Source organism: Nerophis ophidion, linkage group LG06 (assembly GCF_033978795.1).
Source record: "Nerophis ophidion isolate RoL-2023_Sa linkage group LG06, RoL_Noph_v1.0, whole genome shotgun sequence".
NCBI classification, from domain to species: Eukaryota; Metazoa; Chordata; class Actinopteri; order Syngnathiformes; family Syngnathidae; genus Nerophis; species Nerophis ophidion.
Window position 1 is genome coordinate 62,685,207 of NC_084616.1, and position 16,888 is coordinate 62,702,094.

The following is a 16,888-nucleotide window of genomic DNA, read 5'->3' on the forward strand; positions in this document are numbered from 1 at the left end:
ACCGATTTTTTGTAAAAATAAAAATAAAAAAAAAATAACCATGAGCTGTTACTTATTCATTATTGGGCTTCAAGCACTCCCTGGAGGGCCACCAAAAATATGTGGTTCTTAGCTGTGTTTCGTATGGGCCCCGCCGGCAATCATTTTAAATACACATTTCCAACACTTGTGGCAGTAATGACAATATTAAACAAACAGAAGAAGTTTGGAGCTAAAGTCATACAGAAGTTCCTGAATCATATTTTTGGGGGAAATGTTGCCTATTGTTTACAATCATTTTGAAGGACATGACAACAAATGCATTTAAAAAAAAATGCATTCTAACTGGTAAATAAAAGTCTGCTTGCAGCGAAGCCAAGTAAGGTTCTATATTCCATCCATAAAACCCAATTAAAATCAAGCAAAAACCGCAAAAAATATTCCATTTACACCTGACTTAAGTATTAATCAAGTAGTAGTTATGTCGTTACCACAAGTTTGCGTGACAATGTTGACATGATCGACTGATCAGCTGCTTTCTCGTTTCCTTGCTCATCAAATTTAATTCTAGATCATGAATCATGCCTTTTACCTGCATAGTACAAAAACCAACGAGTATAACGACAAGTTGGTACACTTTGACAGTCCATTTAGACCTGGTAATTGCAAGAACGACACGAAAAAACGCTTGGTTTCATCCTCCATTACTTCGCGAAGATTATGAGTCATCTAAATAGGAATATATCAACATCCGAGCAATCGGCTTCCGAATAACAGCAGACCTTGCACAGTAAGTGATGTTCAATTTTTCTTGTTGGCTCTCATAAAGTATGCAGTGAGAAAAAATCAGTGATGAAGAAAAAGGAAAGCAAATGTAATGCATTTTTTAAAATTAATGCACAGCTTATGCTTAAATGTTGGATGTTTTTTTAAGGCTCCATCGTAAGCAGACTTTTGATTGCATTTATTTAATATTAAGAATGATTTTTTTTTTTATTGATCCGTCATCTTGTCTTTCATAATGATTGTGAACCATAGGCAAAATTCCAAAAACATTAAAGTTCCCCTTTGAGTGCAAACATTTTGACATAAGTGGTGAAGCTGTATTTTCATTTGAAACATTTTAATTTTATGGACAGTTTATTTATGAATTACATATATTATCATTTAGTTAGAATTGATTTATTTTGGCACTCCATAATTGTCAATTTATTTTCCATCAGTTTTTCTAAGTCCCTTTTTTGCATTATATATGATCAGTATTTGTTGGATTTTTTAATAAGCCTGATCTAAGACTTAATAATAATATTTTTGATTAACACATGCTTTCATATTATTTGACAATGTTTATCCAGTTAAACTGTAAGTTGGTTAGATTGTAATATATATATATATATATATATATATATATATATATATATATATATATATATATATATATATATATATATACAGTATATATATATATAATTAAGTCAGTGTTGTTATTTGAGTGGGCCTCAGGGCTCTTCTACAGTGGAAACATTTGGCCCTGACGGGAACAAGATGAAGAACACCAAAATTGAAATTTCAAAATAAATCAGCAGTGTAAAACTTACGCTGACAAGCATCTGAGGGAACGGTCCTCGAGAATTTTCAGCAACATTGATCGGTGGTATCACCCAGTCCCTCTTTTGCCTTCGTAGACCCTTGGAGCTATTCCGGTTGCCCCCTGAAAACATGATGATAGGAGGCGAAGCTTGGTATGTTTCCTTCTTCTCTGTCCTCCCAGCAACCTTCTCCTCTTCGGTTGTGACCTTAAAGGCAAGAACAAGATTATTAGATTGGTTTGCTAATAGTGTGGTGCTTTTAGTTTCCAAGCAGTGACTACGAGGACAACACACATAATAATAGAACACATTTGTTTATTACAGTGGTTCTCAAATGGGGGTACACGTACCCCTGGGGGTACTTGAAGGTATGCCAAGGGGTACGTGAGATTTTTATAAAAATATTCTAAAAATAGCAACAATTCAAAAATCCTTTATAGATATATTTGTCATGATTATTTGGTGTCGAACCCCAAGATGCAGAGATGGAGGCAGGCATGGAGTGAGCAAACATGATTTTAATATAAATAATAAGACAAAACCAAACAAAGGGTTCAAACCAAAAGCGCGCACGTGGGTGGATAAAAAACAAAAGGCCTTTAGCATATAAGCTAACAAGAAACAAAAAGGAACTTTAGCATATTAGCTAGAGGATAACAAACAGAAAAAACTGGAAATAGCTATGGCTAACAAAAACAGCTTACCGCTACGACGACCAGGACAAGATGTAGCACGACAGGTAATAGCTGAAATCAAAACGACACGACAAGAGCGACATGTGGCAGAGACACAAGAGTGACAATGCAATACAATGATCCAGCAACTGACACAAGACGAAGAGGGTACAAATAGGAGCGGGCTGATTGGCAACGGGTGTGACCATGAACCAATCAGCCGCAGCTGAGGAGGAACACAGCACTCAGGGAACAAGACAGGAAGCTGACAAAATAAGAGCACTAGACAGGAACTAAGGACAGGAAATACCAAACACACTGAGGAGGAACACAGCACTCAGGGAACAAGACAGGAAGCTGACAAATTAAGAGCACTTGAAGGGAACTAAGACAGGAAATACTAAACACAGAAAACAGACAAATGACGAGGAAAAAACTAAAACATAGACAAACTGTTAGGGGCAAGCCTGACAATATTTATTGAATAATACTTCAACAAAATATGAATGTAAGTTCATAAACTGTGAAAAGAAATGCATAAATGCAATATTCAGTGTTGACAACTAGATTTGTGGACATGTTCCATAAATATTGATGTTAAAGATTTCTTTTTTTGTGAAGAAATGTTTAGAATTAAGTTCATGAATCCAGATGGATCTTTACTACAATCTCCAAAGAGGGCACTTTAAGTTAAATGATAAAATGATAAATGGGTTGTACTTGTATAGCGCGTTTCTACCTTCAAGGTACTCAAAGCGCTTTGACACTACTTCCACATTTACCCATTCACACACACATTCACACACTGATGGAGGGAGCTGCCATGCAAGGCGCTAACCAGCACCCATCAGGAGCAAGGGTGAAGTGTCTTGCTCAGGACACAACGGATGTGACGAGGTTGGTACTAGGTGGGATTTGAACCAGGGCCCCTCGGGTTGCGCACGGTCACTCTCCCACTGCGCCACGCCGTTGATGATTACTTTTATGTGTAGAAATCTTTGTTTATAATGGAATCACTTGTTGACTTTTCAACAAGTTTTTAGTTATTTTTATATCTTTTTTTCCAAATAGTTCAAGAAAGACCACTACAAATGATCAATATTTTGCACTGTTATACAATTTAATAAATCAGTAACTGATGACATAGTGCTGTATTTTACTTCTTTATCTTTTTTTTTCCAACCAAAAATGCTTTGCTCTGATTAGCGGGTACTTGAATTAAAAAATATTTCACAGGGGGTACATCACTGAAAAAAGGTTGAGAACCACTGGTTTATTAAATTTGTATTTGATCCATATTAGAGTGATGAACATTCGTTTGTTCAAGTACTGTAGAACAATGCAATACAAGTAAACTTTAAATACCAGTGACTCTCTAAGTTATTCCTTGATTAATCAATCTGTTTTTGAATTTTATACATGGTCAACATTCATTATTTTAATTCACAATATTTACAATGATATACTGTATTTACAGGCATTGTATTATACCAATAGATGACAACATTGTCAGTATGACATCTACAATTCAGGAACCCCCACAAAGCTTGCTTTGCAACTTCCATTCATCTATTTTCTACGGCTTTGATTAATTGATTGATTGATTGATAATTTTATTAGTAGATTGCAGAGTTCAGTACATATTCAGTAGAAATGACCACTAAATGGTAACACCCGAATAAGTTTTTCAACTTGTTTAAGTGGGGGTCCACGTTAAACAATTCATGGCTGACCCCTCTCAGGGTCGTGGGGTAGCTATAGCCTGTCCCCAACCCTGGAATCCAGGGCCTGAATCTGCAGTAAGTGTTCATCCATCCATTTCTACCGCTTATTCCCTTTGGGGTCGTGGGGGGCGCTGGTGCCTATCTCAGCTACAATCGGGTGGAAGGCAGTGTACACCCTGGACAATTTGCCACCTCATCGCAGGGCTAACACAGATAGACGGACAACATTCACACTCACATTCACACACTAGAGCCAATTTAGTGTTGCCAATCAACCTATCCCCAGGTGCATGTCTTTGGAAGTGGGAGGAAGCCGGAGTACCCGGAGGGAACCCATGCATTCACGGGGAGAACATGCAAACTCCACACAGAAAGATCCCGAGCCCGGGATTGAACCCTGACTACTCAGGAGCTTCGTATTGTGAGGCAGACGCACTAACCCTTCTACCACCGAGCAGCTCGCAGTAAGTGTCTAGCTTTGTAATTTGAACCATAAAGATGAGATATATTTTCAAAGTATGTATCCTCTGAACAGTTGTCAAAATGACAAAAGTTATTACATGTGGTTATGGAAATAAAGTGCACAATGATTGACATAATAGGTACAATAGTGTCTCTATCTCAATCTGCCATTTACAATACCGCCTAAAATATTGGCGTACCAGTCAGGACACTTCCCACGTTAGCACCAATAATAAGATGATGACTATGAATACTAATGATTGAAAAGCGAATCACCTCAGGAAGAACTTGCAGTGTGACAGTTTCCTTGCTAATATAAAGGGTCTCTTTCCTAGTTGGGATACGATGCATCAACTCTTCACAATGCTAAAGGATAGGGGTCACCACATTTTTTTACTTGTCTTGTCCCCTTCTTATACCCACAATTTTCCCCCTTTTGTTTTTGTGTTTTTTTTCATCCCCTCACTGCGCCAAACACTAAGTATATCCAAACATTCGTTACAGTTAAAGGCCTACTGAAACCCACTACTACCCACCACGCAGTCTGATAGTTTATATATCAATGATGAAATATTAACATTGCAACACATGCCAATACGGCCTTTTTAGTTTACTAAATTACAATTTAAAATTTCCCGCAGTGTTTCTTGTTGAAAACGTCGCGGAATGATGACGCTTATGTTGACGCGTGCTTGTGATGTTATTGGTTGGAGCGGACATTTCAGCTCACGGCTAAAAGTCGTCTCTTTTCATCGCATAATAACACAGTATTTTGGACCCTTAGCCCTGTTTTGGTTCAACTCTTATCTTACTGATCCACTCTGCTGCTGTGTTGGATCCGCTTTGGACTGGACTCTCGCGGCTGTGTTGGATCCACTCAGGACTGAACTTTTCACAGTATCATGTTAGACAAGCTCGACATCCATTGCTTTCGGTCCCCTAGAGGGTGGAGTTTGCCCACATTTGTGGTCCTCTCCAAGGTTCTCATAGTCCTCATTGTCACCGACGTCCCACTGGATGTGAGTTTTCCTTGCCCTTATGTGGGCCTTACCGAGGATGTCGTAGTGGTTTGTGTTGTGGTTTGTGCAGCCCTTTGAGACACTAGTGATTTGGGGCTATATAAATTAACATTGATTGATTGATTGACATATGTGTTGCTGAATCTTTTGTAATTTGTTCAATTAATAATGGAGACTATAAAGAACAATGCTGCTGGTGGAAAGCGGTGGATTGCAGCTGCCTTTAGCAACCAAAACACAACCGGTGTTTCTTTGTTTGTTGTGAAGCTTAAACACAGAGCGGTCAAGCGAACATGTTTCTCTACCACTTGTCAACCAATTGTGATATTTAGTTGGCTCTTACCGGAGACTTCAGTGGATTATGCGACCTCCTCCTGCAGCTATCAAAAAGGCAGCTGTGATCTTGGCTCCTCCATTGGCTTCTCTCAGAGACACTGGCGTTCACCGCAGCCCTCCGACTTTCAGGTATGACTTTCTAATCTCACTAAAACACTATTAACACAATAAGCAGATAAGGGATTTTCCAGAATTATCCTGGTAAATGTGTCTAATAACATCTGAAACGCTCCCACTGCCGCCGCCTGGATCCGTCGTCTTTTCTTTTTTTTTTTAAGTGCTTCACTCTTACTTTTCTCATCCACGAATCTTTCATCCTCGCACAAATTAATGGGGAAATCATCGCTTTCTCTGTCCGAATTGCTCTTACTGCTGGTGGCTCACATTATAAACAATGTTCAGATGTGAGGAGCACCACAACCCATGAAGTCACGCGCACATCGTCTGCTACTTCCGGTACAGGCAAGGCTTTTTTACTAGCGACCAAAAGTTGCAAACTTTATCGTGGATGTTCTCTACTAGATCCTTTCAGCAAAAATATGGCAATATCGCGAAATGATCAAGTATGACACATAGAATGGACCTGCTATCCCCATTTGAATAAGAAAATCTCATTTCAGTAGGTCTTTAAGTACGAATAAGGCAACAAAAGAAGTATCACACATTTCTTTTTTGTTAACTAAATCTGTACAGCAAATACGGGCATGATTTCCCTGAGCGGCTGGACAGGACAGATTTCGAAAAAAATAAATAAATCCACCCCCCAGGCCATAAATTGGGGATCCCTGTTGTAGGAGAACGTTATTAGTGTACCTCAAGGCTAAATTCCATGACAATATGTCCTAATGCTCCATTTCTGTCCAAGTTTCATTGGGTATATATTGGCTTGTGTTCTGCTTAGTGCAACAGAGATACTCAGAGGCTGCATTATAGATGACGGGCCAAAGGTTGTATCAGATTGGTAATACCGGAGACGTGTTATGCAGCTATTTTATCAACACATCTCAGGGATTCAAGGCAACACAAACATGTCAAGAATCTAGGCACGACCATCACTGCTGAAGCAGTGCATCACTTGTGCTCCCCGTCTCAATCACACTCCCCTGAGCTACCCCTTGCTCATATGCTCCCAAGTGTCTTCCGCTTGCAGTGATATTGTTTTTTTCTCCCAGTCAGTGGGTCCTGACAGCTTGTCTCAATAACATGTATTCCTGAAGCACTGTACTGTCAAATAACAAAATAAAAATAAACAGCATCAGTTTACAGGGACATGGCAGCTAGTAAGCAGTTCGTCTATTTGTGAAATAATATTGAGAATTGTAATCTGTGTCTGACAATGGTTTGCATTCATCCATCCATCCACTTTCTACCGCTTATTCCCTTTGGGGTCACGGGGGGCGCTGGTGCCTCTCTCAGCTACAATCAAGCGGAAGGCGGTGTACACCCTGGACAAGTCGCCACCTAATCACAGGGCCTGGTTTGCATTCAGATTAGTACATTCAATGACAATAACCTTTCTCCTTTCACTTGCAATGAAACATTTGTAAAACCACTTAATACTCAAAGGAATTTGGTAAATATAGTTTTGACAAGAACAAGAAAGTTTGATCATATTACGCCTATACTGGCTCACCTGCACTGGCTTCCTGTGCACTTAAGATGTGACTCTAGGGTTTTACTACTTACATATAAAATACTACACGGTCTAGCTCCAGCCTATTTTGCTGATTGTACTGTACCATATGTCCCGGCAAGAAATCTGCGTTCAAAGAACTCTGGCCTATTAGTGATTCCCAGAGCCCCAAAAAAGTCTACGGGCTATGGAGCGTTTTCTATTCGGGCTCCAGTACTCTGGTAACAGTTAGAGATGCGACCTCAGTAGAAGCATCTTAAAACTCATTTGTATATTCTAGCCTTTAAACAGACCCCCCCCCTTCTGCTGTTTCTTTTCTGCTCTGCTCCACGAAAGAAAGGGCAGGGTACGGATTCGGGGACCACAGATGACGCGCTAGCTGTCCAAAGAAGGGACCCTGGGTGGACCACTCATTTGTGCATCAGTTGGGGACGTCTCTGCGCTGCTGACCTGTCTCCGCTCAAGATGATCCCCTGCTGGCCCCACTATGGACTGGACTCTCACACTATTAGGTTAGATACACTATGGACTGGATTCTTACACTATTATGCTAGATCCACTTGGCGTCCAGGGAGAGAAGGGGTCCCCACGTCTGCAGTCCCCTCCAAGGTTTTTAATTGTAGCCCATTGGGTTGAGTTTTTTTCTTGATCTGATGTGGGATCTGAACCGAGGATGTCGTTGTGGCTTGTGCAGCCCTTTGAGACACTTTTGATTTTAGATTAGATTAGATACTACTTTATTTATTCCATCAGGAGAGTTCCTTCAGGAAAATTAAAATTTTCAGCACAATCCCATTGAAGATCAGACAAACATTACTGGGAGACAGAACAGGATCGCTGACGGGTCTGCTGTCTTCCAGCGCCCCTTACAAAAAAGATGAGATACAGGTAAACAAGTTGGGGGGGGGATAGGAGTACGGGAATGGGAGAAAAAAATAGAAGATTAAAATAAAATAAAAAAAATTGGTCTTAGCCTGGGCCCTGGAGAGGGGGTGCAGACTGAGGCCAAGGGAAAAAAAAAACTCAACTCATAGCCATAGTACACATCCCTCTTACATGTGTGTAAGAGGGAAACATCAAACATCAAATAACACAGAGGACATTAAAGCAGCAGATACAACCAGACACTTCTACACACAGCTATGAATAAAAACTAAAAGAAACATATCCACTGTGGTGGCCTCTGCGGTGTTCCACGCCATTGTCCGCTGGGGTGGAGGGAGCATGGCCAGAGACAGGAGCAGACCCAACAAAGCAACCAAGACAGCCGACTCCACTCTCGGCCAGTGTCCAGTCCGCATGGATGAGCGGTTTAGGGCTATATAAGTCAACTTTGATTGATTGATTGATTGATTGATTGATAGTTAGAGATGAGAACACCGAAAGCTACGACTACGCTCCAACCAACCACTTTGTGATATTCTATGTCCTAGCTGTTGTTAATAGAGATGTCCCGTAATATTGGCGATTTTTTCATAAAATTTAGATATGGAATATCTTCTACCGAAATTGGTGTCGAATAAGGTGGAATCAATTCCAAGTTTTGCTTTTGGATTGTAAATATGTAATTTACAATCACTGTAAAGCTCTGGTTATGCGAGGGCCAGTAGGCTGTCTTCCTTTAAAGGCCTACTGAAACCCACTATTACCGACTACGCAGTCTGATAGTTTATGTATCGCTGATGAAATATTAACATTGCAACAAATGCCAATACGGCCGATTTAGTTTACTAAATTGCAATTTTAAATTTCCCGCAGAGTTTCTTGTTAAAAACGTTACGGAATGATGACGCATATGATGATGCGTGTTTGTGACGTTATTGGTTGGATGGGACATTTTAGCTTAGCACCACTCATTGCTAAAAGTCATCTCTTTTCATCGCATAATAACAGTAATTTGGACATCTGTGTTGCTGAATCTTTTGCAATTTGTTCAATTAATAATGGAGACTATAAATAAGAATGCTGTTGGTGGAAAGCGGTGGATTGCAGCCGCCTTTAGCCCGAGACACAGCCGGTGTTTCCTTGTTTTTGTTCGCTGAACATGTTTCTCTATGTCAACCAGCTAGTTTTTGGATGGGAAAATTGTCAGCTTTTACCGGAGACTTCAGTGGATTATGGGACCTTCTCCTGTAGCTGTCAAAAAGGCAGCTGTGATCTTGGCTCCTCATCGGCTTCTCTCTGAGACACTGGCGTTCACCGCAGCCATCCGACTTTCAGGTATGCCTTTACTCATCTAATCTCATTAAAATACTATTAACACAATAAGCAGATAAGGGCTTTTTCAGAATTATCCTAGTAAATGTGTCTAATCACGTCTGAAACACTACCACTGCCGCCGCCCGGAGCCGTCGCTTTTTATTTTTCCTTTTTCTAGTGCCTCACTCTAACTTTACTCATCCACGTATCTTTCATCTTCGCTCAAATTAATGGGGACATTGTCGCTGTCTCAGTCTCAAAACATCCTGCTACTTCCGGTAAAGGCAAGGCTTTTTTATTAGCGACCAAAAGTTGCGAACTTTATCCTCAATGTTCTTTATTAAATCCTTTCAGCAAAAATATGGCAATATCGCGAAATGATCAAGTATGACACATAGAATGGACCTGCTATCACCGTTTAAATAAGAACATTTCATTTCAGTAGGCCTTTAATACTTAAAATCCAATACTAATTCAATTATATTTTATTTCATTTGGGAGGGACATTGCATGTCAATAAACATTTATCTACCTTCCATCCATCCATTCTCCACCGCTTATTCCCTTTGGGGTCGCGAGGGGCGCAGGTGCCTATCTCAGCTATAATCGGGCGGAAGGCAAGGTACACCCTGGACAAGTCGCCACCTCATCGCAGCATTTATCAACTTTTTGCAAAGAAATGTAAACACACCAGATTCTAGCAAAGACTAATTTCCATCTGTGGTCCCCACACAAGCACGCAGACAGGGTAAAACTTAGCTTGACAGATATTAATGAGTACATTTCTGGTTTGTCATCACACATCAGAAATAATCACTTGGAGTCATATGCAGCGTTTATGCAGCAAATTAATGGTAAAAAGCTTCAGCGGAACTGAAGAAACCTGCCCAGCTGTATCCAGTTAATAATTTCCCTCACTGATGTTAGTCCCAAGTTTATTATTTAGCACTTTAGGTTATTCTTAAATGGATGATCGTGCCACACAGAAATGGGAAGCTTCAAAATTGTTAGTCACCAACTTTGTTTAAAGGGGAACATTATCACCAGACCTATGCAAGCGTCAATATATACCTTGATGGTGCAGAAAAAAGACCATATATTTTTTGAACCGATTTCCGAACTCTAAATGGGTGAATTTTGGCGAATTAAACGCCTTTTTGTTTATCGCTCTCGAAGCGATGACGTCAGAACGTGACGTCACATAGCTAATAAAGCCGACATTTTCTCAAACTCATTACAAACACCGGGTCTCAGCTCTGTTATTTTCATTTTTTTCGACTGTTTTCCGTACCTCTGAGACATCATGCCCCGTCGGTGTGGTGTCGGAGGGTGTGAAATAACAGACAGACAGGGCTTTGCTGCCCCTATCACACACACACACACACACACACACACACACACACACACACACACACACACACACACACACAATCACACTCACACGCACTCACACGCACTCACACGCACACACACGCACTCACACGCACACACACGCAAAGCAAAATGAGCTAACGTTACGCTAAAAGCTAATTAGCCTTCACCTCAAGCCAGACCTGCATTTTAAGTTTCTCGAAGGTCATCGGGCTCATAGTGATGCTTGTAGTAGTTGTGACTGGAAAGTGTTTTTTATAATTTGGGGATAGTACGATGTCCGCTGCTAAACACATATCTGCTCGACGCTGAAGCATTGACAACATGCGTTCTGAATACGCACTGCTGATTGGCCGTTACATCGCTCTGAATACGCACTGCTGATTGGCTTTGTATGTAACCAATCAGATGGTTGTGTGGGCGGGACAATGCTGGGTGCTCAGACAGAGGCAGAAAGCAGAGCAGCTTGTTAAGACTTTAGTTTACAAACTTGTTCGATACACCTCTGAACCGGACCGAAACCCCCGTACGGTAACGGTTCAATACAAATACACGTACCGTTACACCCCTATTATTTATTATTATTATTGTCTATTGTGAGCGAACTGTGGTGCTGAATTTCTCCCAGGGATCAATAAAGTACTTTCTATACTATCTATTCTCTGTTCTATGTGACCAGACATACTGTATATAGGTATCGGTTAATTTTGTTGTTGGATATGAAGTGCTGGGCAGTCTTGCCATGATAGATATATCGGAAAAAGGTAAGAAAGCCAATATAGTGTCAGGCTTTCCCCTGACAGTTTGTCTATGTTTTAGTTTTTTCCTCTGCATTTGTCTGTTTCCTCTGTGTTTAGTATCTCCTGTCTTTAGTTCCTGTCTACTGCTCTTATTTTGTCAGCTTCCTGTCTTGTTCCCTGAGTGCTGTGTTCCTCCTCAGCTGCGGCTGATTGGCACCTGGCCACACCTTTTGCCAATCAGCCTGCTCCTATTTGTACCTGCTTTGTCTTGTGTCAGTTGCTGGATCATTGTATTGTCGTTGCCACATATCACTCTTGTCGTGCTACCTGTCGTGTCGTTTTGTTACAGCTACTACCTGTCATGCTACATTTTGTCTTGGTCGTCATAGCGGTAAGCTGTTTCTGTTAGCATTAGTTATTTCCAGTTTTTCTGTTTGCTATCCACTGGCTTCCATGCTAAAGTTCCTTTTTGTTTTCTAGCTTCCAGTGCTAGCTCCCTTAGTTTGTTATTCCGCCCACGTGCGTGGTTTTTGTTTGTTCTTGTTTAGTTTTAATTATATCATGTTTTCATATTCTACGCCTGCCTCCGTCTCTGCATCTTGGGGTTCAACAACAAATACATCTGACATATAGAGCTTCTCTAATCGTCATTATTCCCTGAATATCCCATCTGTATTATTTGGTGCTATCTATATAATCAATGGCTTTGCACACTATTAAGTAAAACACATTTAAATAGAGTTTTGATCAAGTCCACATTTTGTGTACTGCACACAATTCATGTGAATCCATAAGAAAGGTGTTAATTATTCATCTTCCTTTTCACTTTAGAATGAGACATTTGAGGCTTTTAAACAAAATTTCGTCCTCGGAAGATGACTTTTAAGAGTAAATATAAAACAAGTAATGAAGAGGCAAGCTGGGGGAAGGGTAATGGTTTTTGGCATGTACTGAAAGTCGGAGTCAACTAAAGTGTTTTCGTCAGCTTTGTTTGTTCTCTCTTGGTCAATGTCTCTCTGAGGTGTTGTATCTGCCAGCTCTGCCAACAATTTCAAAGCTGACTTCATTACAAGGACGCGTGAGACAAAAGATTTTAAGGCTGTTTCAAGATGCGTCAAGTAATTGTCCATATGTTACGTGTTTGTATGAGTGGGTGGTTTGCGACCACCATTAGATAACAGGCGGTAGAAAAATGGATGGATGGATAATGTGCCCTTTGAGAGACATGTTAAAGTTATAATAATTATGCTAAAACAATCACAGTCAAAATCTTGACTACAAACCTCTCTAATGCTAATATTTAACTGAGAAAACATCCATCCATCCATCCATCCATTTTCTACCATTAGTCCCTTTTGGGGTTGCTGGAGCCTATCTCAGCTTCATTCAGGTGGAAAGCAGGGTACACCCTGGACATGTTGCCACCTCATCGCAGTAACTGAGAAAACAAAACATTATATTGTTTTCGTGAGCTAATTACTGGGGGCGGCATGGCGTAGTGGGTAGAGCGGCCGTGCCAGAAACTTGAGGGTTGCAGGTTCGCTCCCCGCCTATTGACATCCAAATCGCTGCCGTTGTGTCCTTGGGCAGGACACTTCACCCTTGCCCCCGGTGCCGCTCACACTGGTGAATGAATGATAGGTGGTGGTCGGAGGGGCCGTAGGCGCAAACTGGCAGCCACGCTTCCGTCAGTCTACCCCAGGGTAGCTGTGGCTACAGATGTAGCTTACCACCACCAGGTGTGAATGAATGATGGGTTCCCACTTCTCTGTGAGCGCTTTGAGTATCTAATAATAGAAAGTGCGATATAAATCTAATCCATCATTATTATTATTATTACTGTGATTTTGGTGCTGGGTAAGAAACATAATCCCTGATCCACCCATCTAATTTTTACAGCTTATGTGGTCCGATTTAACTTTTACAAAAGTTAAATAGTCAGTTAACTTTTCTGAGAAACAGCATTTTCCAAACTGATATAAACATGTCTACTGTAGAGGACACTGCTTCTCAGAAAGTAATGGTTGAAAGACAAATAAATGAACATTATTGTGTTACACGGGATGTTTACATGGTCACTTAAACACACTCAACTTTAAGTTTTTTTTAAATATTGGATGTTTCTGCACAATTTGTTGTGCTTAAAATACTTGTTTGTAGAATGATTAGGACACAATACACCAGAATACGGACATGGGAGGAGTTCGGGAAAGCCATGGAAAACAACTTCGAGACTGCTTCGAAATGATTCTGGACCACCATCAGCCGCCTCAGGAAGGGAAAGGAGTGCACTGTCAACACCGAGTATGGTGGGGATGGTGTTTTGCTGACCTCGACTGCGGATGTTGTGGATCGGTGGAGGGAATACTTCGAAGACCTCCTCAATCCCACCGCTACGTCTTCCTATGAGGAAGCAGTGCCTGGAGAATCTGTGGTGGGCTCTCCTATTTCTGGGGCTGAGGTTGCCGAGGTAGTTAAAAAGCTCCTTGGTGGCAAGGCCCCGAGGGTGGATGAGATCCGCCCGGAGTTCCTTAAGGCTCTGGATGTTGTGGGGCTGTCTTGGTTGACAAGACTCTGCAACATCGCGGGGACATCAGGGGCGGTATCTCTGGATTGCTAGACTGGGGTGGTGGTTCTTCTCTTTAAGAAGAGGAACATGAAGGTGTTTTCCAACTATCATGGGATCAAACTCCTCAGCCTTCCCAGTAAGGTCTATTCAGGTGTACTGGAGAGGAGGCTGCGCCGGAGAGCAGAACCTCGGATTCTGGAGGAACAGTGTGGTTTTCGTCGTGATCGTTGAACTATCAACCAGCTCTATACTCTCGGCAGGGTCCTTGAGGGTGCATGGGAGTTTGCCCAACCAGTCTACATGTACTTTGTGGAGAAGGCATTCGACCTGTGGGGAGTGCCCAGAGAGTATGGGGTAACGGACTGTCTGATTGTGGCGGTCCGCTCCCTGTACGATCAGTGTGAGAGCTTGGTCCGCATCACCGGCAGTAAGTCGGACACGTTTCCAGAAGGGGCTGGACTCTGCCAAGGCTGCCCTTTGTCACCGATTCTGTTCATAACTTTTATGGACAGAATTTCTAGGCACAGTCAGGGCATTGAGGGGATCTGGTTTGGTGGCTGCAGGATTAGGTCTCTGCTTTTTGCAGATGATGTGGTCCTGATGGCTTTATCTGGCCAAGATCTTCAGCTCACACTGGATTGGTACGCAGTCGAGTGTGGAGCGACACATGGTTCTCACCCGGAAAAGGGTGGAGTGCCATATCCGGGCTGGGGAGTAGATTTTGCCCTCAGTGGAGAAGTTCAAGTACCTCGGAGTTTTGTTCACGAGTGGGGGAAGAGTGAATCGTGAGATCGACAGGCGGATCGGTGCGGCGTCTTCAGTAATGCGGACGCTGTATCGATCCCTTGTGGTGAAGAAGGAGCTGAGCCGGAAAGCAAAGCTCTCAATTTACCGGTCTACTTTCCCATCCTCACCTATGGTCATTAGGTTTGGGTTATGACCGAAAGGATAAGACCACGGGTACAAGCGGCCGAAATGAGTTTCCTCCGCTGGGTGGCGGGGCTCTCCCTTAGAGATAGGGTGAGAAGCTCTGTCATCCGGGTGGAGCTCAAAGTAAAGCCGCTGCTCCTCCACATCGAGAGGAGCCAGATATGAGGTGGTTCAGGCATCTGGTCAGGATGCCACCCAAACGCCTCTCTAGGGAGGTGTTTAGGGCACGTCCGACTGGTAGAAGGCCACGGGGAAGACCCAGGACACGTTGGGAAGAGTATGTCTCCCGGCTGGCCTGGGAACACCTGGGAATCCCCCGGGAGGAGCTGGACGAAGTGGCTGGGGAGAGGAAAGTCTGGGCTTCCCTGCTTAGGCTGCTGCACCTGGAAAAAGATGGATGGATGGATGGATGGACACCAGAATATTGTACCTTGGCCTTAATACCATGATAATATCTTACCGTGAGATGGGTATTGATTTGTATATTGTTGCATGGATGATTTGTTTAAAGAGTGAAATAAACGCAAGCCTGCTTCAGTAGAGCGAACATGAGAGCGGGTGGTCTCTTGGTAATGTAGCTTTGGCTGCCGATGATGTGGCCTGTGTCTGCATGTGGGGAGTGGGGACATTGGAGTGTGGCTAAAGAAAGATAGCACAAAGAAAAACAACGAGAAAGTGAACAAGAGAGAAGGGTTTGTGATCCTTTATTTTTCTTGTTCTTGTTTCTATTATTACAAAATCTTTTTGCTTGATTTTTGTTTAGGTTTACAAACTCAGGGGAGTAAGTCTCTGGATACAGGAAGGCTGCGAGAGCAAAACCTAAATAATTTAAATGGCAGCCAATAGTAGATTTTGTTTTTGTTTAGTTTGTGTGCATTCGCCGCTTTAATGTTAAAGTGCCAATGAAAGTCACACACACACAAGGTGTGGTGAAATTCTCCTCTGCATTTGACCCATCCCCATGTTCACCCCCCGGGAGGTGAGGGCAGCAATGAACAGCAGCAGTAGCCACGCTCGGGGAATCATTTTGGTGTTTTAACCCCCAATCCCAACCCTTGATGCTGAGTGCCAAGCAGGGAGGAAATGGGTCCAATTTTTATAGTCTTTGGTGTGACTTGGCCGGGATTTTAACTCACGACCTACCGATCTCAAGCCACACAGTAGATGCCACTGATCCGCTGCGTTTTAAAAATTGTATGTAGCATTCATTATGGCAAATACATCATCTGATTTACAACAGCACTAGCAAATTCTAAATGCAATTGATATGTTTTATAAAAATTTGTTATTGTGTTTATTTTAAACGCTCATTTTAAAACCTTTACAGTTCTCTATGACTTATTGTCAAAGTATTGGATCGGAACTCAAAATCGGATCGGATCTGATGCCAAAAATTCTGATCAGGAATGAAGGCCAAAAATTTTAAACAGGACATCCCTAAATAAAACTCTCTCTCACTCACTCACTCATTCACTCACTCACTCACTCACTCACTCACTCACTCACTCTTTCTCTATCTATATATATTACTATACAAATACATATACATACACACACATATACACGATATATACACACAAATATATGCATATACATATATACATTTGCATGTATATGTACTGTATATACTGTATATATACGAATTTTTGGGTGTCCCACGATT

General features: G+C 41.8%; 1 protein-coding gene across 1 annotated transcript in view; it reads right to left on the minus strand.

Moving 5' to 3' along the window:
• LOC133555082 (cadherin-4-like) overlaps positions 1-16,888 on the minus strand; it is a 669,978-nt gene that overhangs the window by 173,630 nt on the left and 479,460 nt on the right. Inside the window, exon 6 of the mRNA XM_061904548.1 lies at positions 1,578-1,775. Coding sequence (XP_061760532.1) covers positions 1,578-1,775 — 198 coding nt within the window. The remainder of the gene's footprint in view (positions 1-1,577; positions 1,776-16,888) is intronic.